The following is a 12494-nucleotide window of genomic DNA, read 5'->3' as shown; positions in this document are numbered from 1 at the left end:
AGCAATGAATGATCGATTGTTACTCAGCAAATAGCAGTAAGGGTGTCAAGGGAGTGATTTATATAAGGAAACGAATACAAATGACTGAAAACAATGGATAATATGCTTCTAAGAAAGATCATTCAGATCAAAAGGAAAAAAAAAAATCAAGTGAATCTAATTACCCCAGAAAACAAAACGACATTTTAACTCCGAAACAAGCCTTCTGTTTTGTGCTAAAAATAGAAGCTCAACAAACTTAAACTATCCCAACACACCGTCTCCAACAAAGTAAATTAACTATCGCTCAGTAACAATATGCTTCGCATGACTAGTTGATAACCTAGCCTTCTTCTCATCTTGCTAGTTGTTACTACATACACTCTACAGCAAGCAGCCGGTTCAATAGATACTAACATACTTGCCTATTAAGCAAGTAGAGGTACAAGTGACAGGACTCCTTTAGAGAGACGTCCTCATTCCAAAATCTCTCACAAATCAAATATACGACATTGTAACTCAAAAAGAATATTGATAAAAGAGAAACAACTGAGACCTAGATTTCAGGCCTTACCATTCCACAACCAGGGTTATTTCTTTTCCCAAAGGCAAACCGTCCAAAGACAACTCGTCTCGTATTTTATTTGTTACTCTGATACAAATTATTTAACTTGACATTTCTTCAAAGCAATCCAAGTACATCATCTAATTCATGAATGTTAAATTGAATTCACCATGTAACAAACAAGAAGAATTTCACGAGATGCCAAAGATTTCCTATTTAATTCAAAACAAGCATGTTCAGCAGTTAACCTCAAAAGACAAGCATTTCGACTTTCCAAGGGAACGTATCGGCAAATTCAAGAACAGTAGAAGAAGTCTTGATCTATGCATGCACACGCTCCTAGATGGGACTGATGTAATTCACAAATCTACCTGTTGCCAATGGGAAAATAGAACCATCAGGTAACTCCAATAACACCTATTAAATTTGTAAAAGAAGAAGTCCGAAAGTTCAGCACATAAATCAGGTATCGTGGCTATCTCATTCTTTCCTCTTTTCTGACAAGTGCAAGTACATCCCACCTCTGCGAAAGATGTAGTCATTAAATGCAGTGGATATAACAATACTACTAGGGAAGTGATTTCAGCACATCCCTTTTGGCTTTCTCTCCCCCCGCAGCCCCATGTTTATTTCTAGCATTTCGATTGAAGAAATGAAACGATAATCAAAGGACATAAGCAAACAACGGTGTGCAGAAGAAGAAAAGGGGTGTGTGGAAATCATTTCCCTACTGCAAACATTTACCCCTTTGACCAATTTAACGAATCAATGGTAAACGGTGCTAATTTATGATTATTGTATTCATAGAAATTTAACATGGTTAGAGCTTACCTTCTTAATCTATCAACTAACATTAACATTTATAACGAAATAAAGGACAATAAAAGTGGCAAAAGTAAACAGATGAACATCATACTATATAACAAACCTATAGAACATTGAATAGCAATTTACAAACAACACGCCGGTAAAACGATAGGAAGACGTAAACATTGATGAAACAACACCAAATTAAGAGAAAATGAGGAGCAGTAGGAACCTTCGGAGGAGGTGGCCAGGGCGGGGAGCTTGGAGATAAGGCAAGCGGACGCAATGGCAGTGTGGAGCGGTTGAAGAGAGCTCAATTCACGCCGCAACAGCCTTCCAATGCAAGTATAAACAAGATTATTACATTCATATACATTTGAAAAGTAAGTATATTGCATCTATATCAAAGAAAGAAACTACCTTGAGGAAGGGGAGCGACGAGCCATGAAATTGGACGGAATCGAAGGGCATGGCGCTGCTGAAATTCTTGTTCTTGCTGTTGACGTCGCTGCTCGGAAAAACGCGCGCAGAATTGTCGATCTTCCAGCGATCGAAGCTGACATTTTTTTATCTCTGTTAACCTCTGAATTTCGATTCCAAACCCTAAAACCTCTGTAAAACCCCCATTTCAGTCGCGGAGAGAGCGATGGGGACACAGCTCTAATTCACGTCCTGCTTCGTATTGGGTTGGGCTGGATGAAATGGTATCGTATACGGGCCCAATATATTTTGGGCTTTTAGCCTGAACTTTCAACCAACATGCCGAGTGGGTAGTTGTTGAAATATATTTCTTTTACAGAGCGATGTTCGATTATTCTGGTGAGGGGCTTTTAGATCACGGTCCAAAAAGTGTAGGTTGTTTTTTCTGACTAGGTAGAGTTATTTAATTACATATTTTTGTATCAATTATTCAATTTTATATTTTTAGATAAAAAAATTTAAATTCATTACCTTTTTTGATAAAGTATATATAAAAAAAAAATGCAATGTAATTAATCTGTGTTATAGGTAGACTAACATTAAAAACCTATGGCATAGGTAGACAATTAAATTATATTCTACCCATAAGCAAGATATGAAACATAACTACAAAATACAAAAATATAATACCTACAAGTAAGATACAACTATACATGTTTATTATAAATATAAATCTTTCATATAGTAGATAAATACAACAACCTGTGATATAGGTTGATTATAAAAAAATTAAAAAAAAATTATAAATGGGGTTTGAACAGAAGAACAAAAAATAATAAAAAATGAAATAATTAAAGAGATTACTAAAAAGAAATTAATTTTTATAATAAATCTTATCAACAAATAATACTTATTGATAATAAAATGATCCTAAATTTAAAATTTTGGACTTATTTTAAGAAACTGGATTATTTCTAATATTGGTTAAAAAATTGGACTTACATCAAGTTTTCCCTCCTAGTAATACGAGAGTATTGAGGGATTTGAATTCGATTGAAAGGTAGCAAGAGTGAGAGCACATTATTCAGATCAACTAAATTATCATTTATCTATGTTGTATGGATATTATGTGTTATATGTTGCACCATTTGATATGTTATAATCTACTCGTGAAACGGTGAAATGGTTTTGTATAGCATTAGAGTAGGGAACTCTCCAACAAAAAAAATTGGGTAAATTACATAAAACTATCTCAACTATTGGGTCATTAACAGTTTCATGCCTTGTTTTAAAAAGTTGTCATACCTTATCTTCGAATTTGTTGCAATGTCATACATTTCGTCAGTTGGCTTTCAATTACTCTGTTAAATGCTAACGTGACATGAGGCAGGGCCTACTTTCTATTAAAAAAATTAATTAAATATTAAATAATATAAAAAAACCTAGATCCCCTAACCCCCCCTCCCCCGCGAAACACCATCCCATTCCCATCTTCCCCATCAGTCTCCCCCCCCCCCCCCCGACCGGCAGCCAAAACCTTCCTTCCAAACCCAAAACCCCACCCGCACCTCCCCTACAACCCCCCCCCCAGTTCTCCCTTTCGAGCCTTTCAACCACCTCCCTATCCTCCACTCTCTTCACCTCCCCTCCCATTCAAAACTTATAAAAAATTAAATTAAATTAAATTAAAAAAAGAAAAAAAAACAATTAGAAACAAATCTAAACCCGGATTGTCCAGATCTTCGCACCCCACCCAACCATTCCTTCCCGTCGAAGTTGGACCACCTCAACTGGTTGTTTTTTTTTTTTTTAAGTTTTGAATGGGAGGGGAGGTGAAGAGAGTTGAGGAGAGGGAGGTGGTTGGGAGGCTCAGGAGGGAGAAGAGGGGTGGGGGGGGCTGCGGGGGAGGTGGGAGTGGGGTTCTGGGTTTGGAAGAAAGGTTTTGGGGGGCGGGGGAAGAGATCTGGGTTTTTTTTTTTAATATTTAGTTAATATTTAATTAATTTTTTAATAGAAAGTGGGGCATGTCTCATGCCACGTCAGCATTTAACAGAGGAATTGACAGACAACTGACGGAAGGTATGACATTGCAACAAATTCGAAGATAAGGTATGACATTGAAACTTTTTAAAGATAAGGTATGAAACTATTAATGACCCAATAGTTGAGGTAGTTTTATGTAATTTACCCAAAAACATTTAGCATGCGACTTGCTCATCTGTGAATTTGACATCATAATGCTCAACTCTATCTACTATTTTATAATCATCTAGTTTATCAGCACGTGCTTAAAATACCAATTGGCTTTCTCGTGTGTGCAGTCTCCGAATCGTTATTGGTGTTTTGTTTAATTTTACTACCTTTACCTTTAGAAATTTTGTATTGGATTCTTTTTAGGGAGTTTTAACGAAAATTGCTTGGCACTATTCATTCTTAATCAAAATGACATTTTGTGTATAAAAAGTTCATAATGGATCAGGCTATTTTCTTTATTTACTCTTATGCCATTACAACGGGGTCCACAATGATTTTGATATTTATGTTTGGGAATACATCATCTTACATTATGCTATTAAACTTATGCTAATTTACAACTAGCTCTTCAGGTTTCCATCATGTTGTCGATGTTATGCAGATCTTCTTCTGTCAAATTATTCCAATAATGTTCATCGCCTTCTACTAGCTCTGCATCTCTTTCTCTATCTTCTTTCACCTTGTAATATATTTCTAATGTTTCTTCTTTGAAATTTTGGGGCTTCCAGTAAGGCTGATGACTGATTCTTGTCTTGCTGTAAATATACATCTCTTCTTCTTCTGCCACTAGTACCATGTCATACCTAAAAATCTTCAAACTCATCTAAAGCAAACATTTGGATCCCTCTAAATTTTAAAATTTCTTTGTGTGAAGGAGTCCACCTATGTGAGGAGATAGGGGATAGTCAAAATGACTCTTCATTAATCATGGCTATATGCCTAGTTTTCTCCTTATGCATATGTACATACCAGTCTGGATAACTACTAATAAAGCTTATGCAAATTTCTTTCCACCTTTCCAGATAATCTTCTGCTACTTTTATAAGTTTTTCAGGAAATGATTCTAGTTGGGAAATACGGTTAATGAATATTTTATCAAGATAACCAAACTCTAATAGTAAGGCAGGGGTAACTTCTACCACATTATGCTTTTTCTGATGCTCATAACTAAAATGTCATGGTTTAAAATCTATCATGTTAATCCTGGCCACAGCTATGCCAACCTCTGGTTTATAAATACAATTTTCTGTACTATCACAAAGATATGGTGGATACATTTTTGTAATAATATCCATCCCTGATTTTGGATCAAAGATGGACTCATACAAAGCACATTGTAATTGTAATTGTAACTGTAACTCCTTTATGGACTGTGATGCTCTACTCAGGATCTCATTTTGCTTATCCGGTGGCATTATTCTTAATTTTTCTTTTGAAATTTCTTCTAATAAAACATCATCTAATATTAAGTCTGAAGATATATTCATAAGAAAACTTTCATATTTTTCTTGTTTTTCTTTGTCACTCAGAACCTGATGCTGCTCATTATTTTGATGTTGTTCCATTTCAACGTCTTCTTCTAAGAGCTCAATCTTAATTTCTTCTATGAGCTCATTAGCCTCTTGTTCTATAGGTTCAATAACCTATTTTCCTTTATTCTTATGCTGATCAATTTCTAAACCTATTTTCAACTCTCTTTTCAAGGTGTCACTTGCCTTTTGCTGCATTCTAAGATATTGGACTTCTTAGTTCATTTTGGTAAACTTATCAAGTAATGACTCATGGTCCCTAGAGATGACTTAAAGGTTGTGCTCAAGAGAATGAATATGCTGCTGGTTTTGTTGAAAATTAAAATTAAAGCTATCAAACTCTTGTTTCAAGGCTCGAATTAATTTTTCATGACCTAACCTCATACTTGACTGCTTAATTTGGATATTCCAAAAATTATCTAACAGAACCTACTGCCTATCAGAAAGCCCTGGTACCCTTTACCTGTATCTCAAAGTTGGATTTCTGATTCCTTCAACAATATTGCCATTAAAGTTAAACGTAGATACTGGTGGTGATGCTGGTCTGCTCATGCTATTTTGAAATTCACTTAATGGTGGAGGTTAATGGTGCATCATCATGCCATTGAAAGAAACTCTTCTGCCTTACGGCCTTGTGCTATTTGCTGATAATGGTCCATGATATTCCATACCTGTTCAACAAATTAATCTTGATAAGATATCAGCTAATGTATTGTCATTAGCTTTTATATGTTCAAAATTTTGTTTAAAACCATTTCCTGTAATTGAATCAACAAAATTAACCCATCTTCGGGCTGCCTGTTTATTAGCATGTATCTTGTTATAATGAAAAACTATATTTTGACAATCTGTCCTAATCGTAAATACTTCATTATATAAAAATAAAGAAAATGCTTCAAGTGAATTAATTATCCCTAAAATTTCTAAATCTGTTGATGGTAATCTTGACTGTACATCACTAAACTTTCCTAAGGAATATCTACAAACTTGTTCGTCAAACTTTGGAGACTCCCAATGCTTTTTCTAGTATAGTATACCTGCCCATCCTAATGATGAAGCATCTGTTTCAACTATCTTGTAACTATCATCTAATAGTAATGTTAATGGCTTAAGTTTAGTAATTTCTTCTTTTATTTTTTTAACTAATTTAATATCTTCACTATTAAAATATTTTTGTCCTGTTTTGCTAGTTTTACTATGTAATACTGCTATTTTTCTTCCTAAATCAAGGATAAAATTTCTTGCATAATTTAGCAATCCTAAAAATGCTTGTAACTGTTTCTTATCTTCTAATTTGTCTGGAAATTCTAACACCTTTTTAGCTATATGATCTTGTAATTGTACCTGACTTGATATACATTCCTAAAAATTCTATATCTTGCTTTTCTAATGCTATTTTATTTTTGCTAATCACAATTTCATTATTGAAAAAATTCTTGTAATACTATCTCTAAATGCTTCCTATGTTCATTTTTATTTTTACTATGTACTAAAATATCATCTACATAAACACTACAAAAACTATCATATTTCTTGAAAATTTGGTCCATCTTTCTTTGAAAGATCGATGGAGCATTTTTAAGTCCAAATGGCATAACAAGCCACTCAAAATGTCCTTCTGGACAAGTAAAAATTGTCCACTCAATTGATTCTTCTGCTAATCTTATTTGCCAAAAACCTGATTTACAATCAAATTTGCTAAAATATTTACTCTCTTGAATTTTATTTATAAGTTCATCCTTATTTGATAATTTATTACTATCTTCATATGTATTGTCATTTAATCTCTTGTAATTATAAACTATTCTAGCCTTATTTCTCTTTAGTTCTGAATGTTTTCTTACAATAAATGTTGTTGACCTATGTCTAGACTTAGAGGGTCTAATTACTTTTAAATTTAACAACTCTTTTATTTGCTGCTCAAACTCTTGTTTATCTATTAGACTACAAGGCATATGAGCCGTCTTAATGGTTAAATCTGGGTTAATTATATCTAATTTTGCTAGTATTTTATTTTCACTCCAATGTAACTGTGGGTCTTCTCCTATAATCCTAGTTTGTTCTGCTAATTGTAACAATTCTTCTAAACTTTTTGGTCTATCTAACTGTAATATTTCTATACAGGTTCCTTCTTCTAAAATCGGGTATTCATGTTCAAATATGTCTTCATCAAACTCTTCTACGTTATTATGCTCATCATTTTCTTTTGAGTTTTATAAATGATAACTATCTTGGCCACTAGACTCTTCTATATTTATGCTTTTTTATGCTTCAACAGTATTACTTTGGTCAGTTATTGTAATGCCTCTTTTGAAAAATGTTATGTTAGGGTTCATAAATAAAAAATCTTGTAAACTTTTCAAAAAGTTTAAACCTAAAATGAATGGATATGATCCTACTGGTGAAACAAATGTTAATGGTAAATTAAATTGTTATTTTTCTACTTTAATAAACTCATCATTTATACAATGTGTTAAGTAAACTGATCTCTCATCAAATTGTGTTATTCTCACTTGTTTTGCTAATTTTTGTCTATATTTTTCTGGTACTAACTCTTCTCTTATGACACTCTTTGTACTCTCTGTATCTATCATAGATGTTGTTTGTATCTTACGTTCTTTTGCTAATTCTATTTCACAATTTATGGTAATTAAAGAACTATTTTTTGGTTTTTCTATACTATGAACAATATTTCCTAATATTTCAGTATTTTCTTGTGATTCTGCTGAATTAACTTCTAATTACCTATTACTATAACATTTTTCACATAATATTGAATATGTATTATAATATTTATTTGCAACTAATTTACCACACTTATGACATTTTTCTGGCCAACCTAAATTAATGTATTTATATTCTTCTTCATGCTGTTCTTCTATGAATGCATACATATACTCTTCTAGATCACTATTTGTGCTACTTGAATCATCCGAATCTGAATTTATCATGTTAATATTTTCTATACTATAAATACTCTCATTATCACTGAAATCATCTAAACTATATATTGACTGAATATCTTCATCTTCTTCTAACTTAAATAACTCCATCAAATGTACTTTTTCTTTCGACTCTTTACCTAATTTTGGACATTTAGGTCTAATATGTCTAGCTTCTCCACATGAATAACATTTACAACTACTCTTATCTTTTGGTGCTTTATATTTTCTAATCCAAGGTCTGCCACTTCTTTTTCTAAATTGTTTTGGAATATATTTTCTTTTCCTATATGTTCTTGAATGTCTTATACTAAAATTCTTATGCTGTTTATAGGGTTTATATGACTTATATTTCTTTTTGTATATTTTCTTATGCTTATTTTTCTTATGGCAACCATATTGTTATGGTAAATATATATTTTTACAACTCATGTAAAATTGTTTCCTAATTTGTCTTTTAGCTTTTATTTGACTACACTTGACACACCCCGACCAAGAATATCTACTAGAACTCCGAATCGAGCTATGTTGGCCGACACCTGGAAGGTGACGAAGCCATAAAGTGTGATGATGTGGAAATATAGTGAATAAATTTAAACATAAGAGTGCCTAAATACCAGAGTGCATTGGTGAGCGGGAACGAACCCACTTCACACGTGACGTTAGAGCATAAGCAAGTACAAAAGAGTGAATTAAGAATTGTATCTTCGAAATAATCTCCAATACTAAGAATCGCCACAATTCCTCAACGATAAGAAAGCTCGGCTAAGAAGACCTGGAGGGTGAAGACAAGATAAATGTGAGTGGCCTAGTAATTAAAATTTTAATAGAAACCATATAAATTTCTATAACCCCTCGCTACAACACCTGTAAAATTTCCAGAATTAGAATATAAAAATATACATATATATACATATATATATATATATCAATTCAAGTCATGCTTCACATATTTATAATCATATGCTAACTTATCACATATTCATCACGTCTACTAATTCATCACGTATTCACCACATATGCTAGCTTATCACATATATTCATTATATATGCTAGCATTTCATCACATATCCCATCATAAATATATATGCTAGCATTTCATCACATATAGGCTAGCACCTAAGTCGGAGTCACCTCTAGTGACCTATACGACGTATTCATATCTCATCACGTATCTCATCAATCATGGCTAGCATATAAGTTGGAGTCACCTCTAGTGACCTATACTACATATTCGTATCTCATCACGTATCTCATCAATCATGGCTAGCATATAAGTCGAAGTCACCTTTAGTGACCTATATGACATATTCATATTTCATCACGTATCTCATTAATCATGGCTAGAATATAAGTCGGAGTCACCTCTAGTGACCTGTACGACTGAACCATAGCTCATCAATCATTGCTAGCAGATAAGCCGGAGTCACCTCTAGTGACATATACGACATATTCATATCTCATCACATATCACATCAATAATGGCTAGTATATAAGTCGGAGTCACCTCTAGTGACCTTTACGACTGAATCATAGCTCATCAATCATTGCTAGCACATAAGCCGGAGTAACCTCTAGTGACCTATACGGCACTACACTGCACACAAGTCGAAACTACTGAAAAGGTCTATACGACAAGATTGGGTGTAATATAGTTATGATCAATGATACGCACATCAAGATAGCCATGCGATAAATCGCTAGTCACCTACGAGTCGGAACCACCTATAGTGGTATGTACGACAAGACTGTGCACCTAAATTGGATCCAATGTGAGCATAGGGTGTGGGAGGTGACATTATATACAAGCCTGTATCATATCTTTGGCTAAATCACAATCACTCAAGGTGTAGGTATATGAGCTCTATATGCATCTAATACAACATGTACGACTCATAGGCAACTTATACGATAATGCCGAAGTTGCCTACTGTAGCAACCTGTATGACAGTGTTGGAGTTACTAAAAGTGTAAATGTAGTCATATCATAACCCCATAAATTCAACTAATACTTTATACTTGAACTTACCTAAACTTACATGAACTTACATGAATGTCCTGCATTCACCTTTGCACTTCAGAGCATTCACAGCACCACAATTATATATATATATATATATATGTATGCAAACAATTCATCTCATCATTTAAGCATTATTTAATAGGCATGGCATTTTTAGAGCATAAATCATTTAATTGCATTTTCTGGGAAAACATCAAGCGTATACATATATACTTAAAAGCAAAAGCCCACACACATTGCTCGATTCCTTAAACAAGGCTATGGTCACGATTATTTAATCTCATTTCTTATATGGCTGCATATAATGTTTCATTAGACTGCCTACGTACCCTAAACATGGATCAAGCCGTTTGTAGTTCACAATAATCATCTATAGTAATACGCATATGGATAGATCACGATGAAATCTAACTCAACCATCTCATAGTATTTTATAACATATAAATATATATGTCATGGCATAAGTTCCTAGTTTTATTTAAAAGCATTTATAGAATTATCAATCATGAAACATAAGATGAACAAGGAAAGATCCAATCACCTGGAGTCCATGCTACAACTTCCTAGCACAACCATCGGGGCGTCCCGAGCGATCGATGCCTGCGGCCAATTATCAACCACATCTCAGAATCCTCATCAATAGAATACGTAATTCACATAAAACACATCCTCAAGGACATTCTAAAATAGTTTGAAACCCATTAACCATAAGTCAATCGTCGATCAAAGATCGACGGTAGGGTCTACAACCCTGTATAACTCGATCTGGAAGATCCGCATATTAGATTTTCAATCTGTAACTTCCAAAGATCTACATTATACTCCTAAAATAACATACTAAAATTTCATTGCGATCCAACGGTCGGATCTCCGCCAATTGCCCAAAACCAAGTGGCGGTTAACATTTATTTTATAAACTTACATATCCAATTCGGGAAGATCCATATGTCGGATTCCTGATCTGTAAGTTTCTATGGTCCTCAAATATTACGTACTATAATGTATTAAAATGTGGTGACGATCCAACGGTCAAATCATCGATTACTATTCTAATCAAGTGGTGGACCTTAATGGGACTTTGCCTAATTCTGCAGTTTTTGCAGATTTCATGGGCGATCTTTGGAACTCCATATCTCACTTGTTGCTCAACCAAATTCAACCCATAATATACCAAATCGAAGCTAGAGAAATTTAGAACAAGATTATACTAGTTTGGAGTCCAAATGGTGGCCCAAGGTGGCCGAAAAATGGTCTGAAAGACGGCTGTCCGCGGGAAAACTGGTAACTCGCCGGAATTTCTGGGCAACCTTTCAACGTCCATAACTTTGTCAATACTCAACGAAAACAAGTGATTCAAAAACGAAAATCATAGTTATCAATGAGAAAAAGAAATTAGTACCTTACATCATGGATATTTCTCTGTGATTTGGCCGGAAAACGCTTTGAAAGTGGCAGAGGTTGCCGAAAACTGGGCAAATTTTAAATCGTTATAACTTTCTCATTTCTCCACCAAATCACACGATCCAAACATTAAAATTTATCTACACAACATGAGGAATCGATTTATACCTGTGACCCAGGCCAAATAGGCCGGGAAGAGCTTCAATTTTTTTTAAACCCGTCGGTAACCCTATACTTGGGTGAACTTCGATTCTTCTTCCTCGGTGCTCCAACGGGGTCAAGGCTGTTCGTGATATTCTCCTAGGTGTTGATTATTGGCTCAAACAATAGTCAAAAGTGAAACAATACTTTCGGGTACTTTTATGGTAGTGGTTGTTGGTTGGCATGCTGCATGTGGGAGACAAACAAAAGTGGATGCACTTATGCCTAATTCTTTTGACTTGATGGGAGGCCTTTGACCATTGGTCTCTTTGATGAGCCACTTTCTTTGGCTTTAAAAGGAGAAGCAAGAGTAGCCCGTAGGATAAGAGAGGAAGAAGAGCAAGAAGCCATTCGGCAGAAAGAAGAATTTTCTCAAATTGTTTTGCTTTGTATTTTTGGTTTTTCCCTTCCTATTGTAAGTGTGTGAGCTTGAGTTATTCGGGTTTTTGGGAAATTGAGTGATAAACACTATTGTATGTTCTCATTGATTATAATGGAATACTCCGTTGTCTCCAAACTGGATGTAGGCATTGCCGAACCAGTATAAATCTTGGTATTCTTGTTGATACGTTTCATTTATCTTTTGTCAGTTA

General features: G+C 34.2%; 1 protein-coding gene and 1 long non-coding RNA gene across 2 annotated transcripts; both read right to left on the bottom strand.

Annotated features, from left to right (window-relative positions):
- Positions 1 to 569: 569 nt before the first annotated feature.
- Positions 570 to 2004, bottom strand: LOC126588372 (uncharacterized). Its single transcript, XM_050253460.1, has 3 exons — positions 1772 to 2004; positions 1584 to 1684; positions 570 to 915 (listed from the first exon to the last, which is right to left on the bottom strand). The coding sequence occupies exons 1-3, from the start codon at positions 1912 to 1914 to the stop codon at positions 884 to 886; spliced, it is 276 nt and encodes a 91-aa protein (XP_050109417.1). The 5' UTR covers positions 1915 to 2004; the 3' UTR covers positions 570 to 883.
- A 6828-nt stretch (positions 2005 to 8832) lies between these two features.
- LOC126591439 (uncharacterized) lies at positions 8833 to 11767 on the bottom strand. Its single transcript, XR_007612393.1, has 3 exons — positions 11699 to 11767; positions 10841 to 10899; positions 8833 to 9051 (listed from the first exon to the last, which is right to left on the bottom strand). It is a non-coding gene; the product is annotated as an uncharacterized LOC126591439 (long non-coding RNA).
- Positions 11768 to 12494: the final 727 nt, after the last annotated feature.

Source organism: Malus sylvestris, chromosome 11 (assembly GCF_916048215.2).
Source record: "Malus sylvestris chromosome 11, drMalSylv7.2, whole genome shotgun sequence".
Taxonomy (NCBI): domain Eukaryota; kingdom Viridiplantae; phylum Streptophyta; class Magnoliopsida; order Rosales; family Rosaceae; genus Malus; species Malus sylvestris.
This window is presented reverse-complemented; position numbering and strand designations above follow the sequence as displayed.

Bases quoted from the DNA above. Each gene is read 5' to 3' on its own strand.
- LOC126588372 (XM_050253460.1), bottom strand. From the start codon at position 1,914: ATGTCAGCTTCGATCGCTGGAAGATCGACAATTCTGCGCGCGTTTTTC. The intron at 1,685-1,771 runs GTAGTTTCTTTC...TTGCATTGGAAG, and splicing joins CGTCGCTCCCCTTCCTCAAG to GCTGTTGCGGCGTGAATTGA. The intron at 916-1,583 runs GTTCCTACTGCT...CATTGGCAACAG, and splicing joins CCTGGCCACCTCCTCCGAAG to GTAGATTTGTGAATTACATC.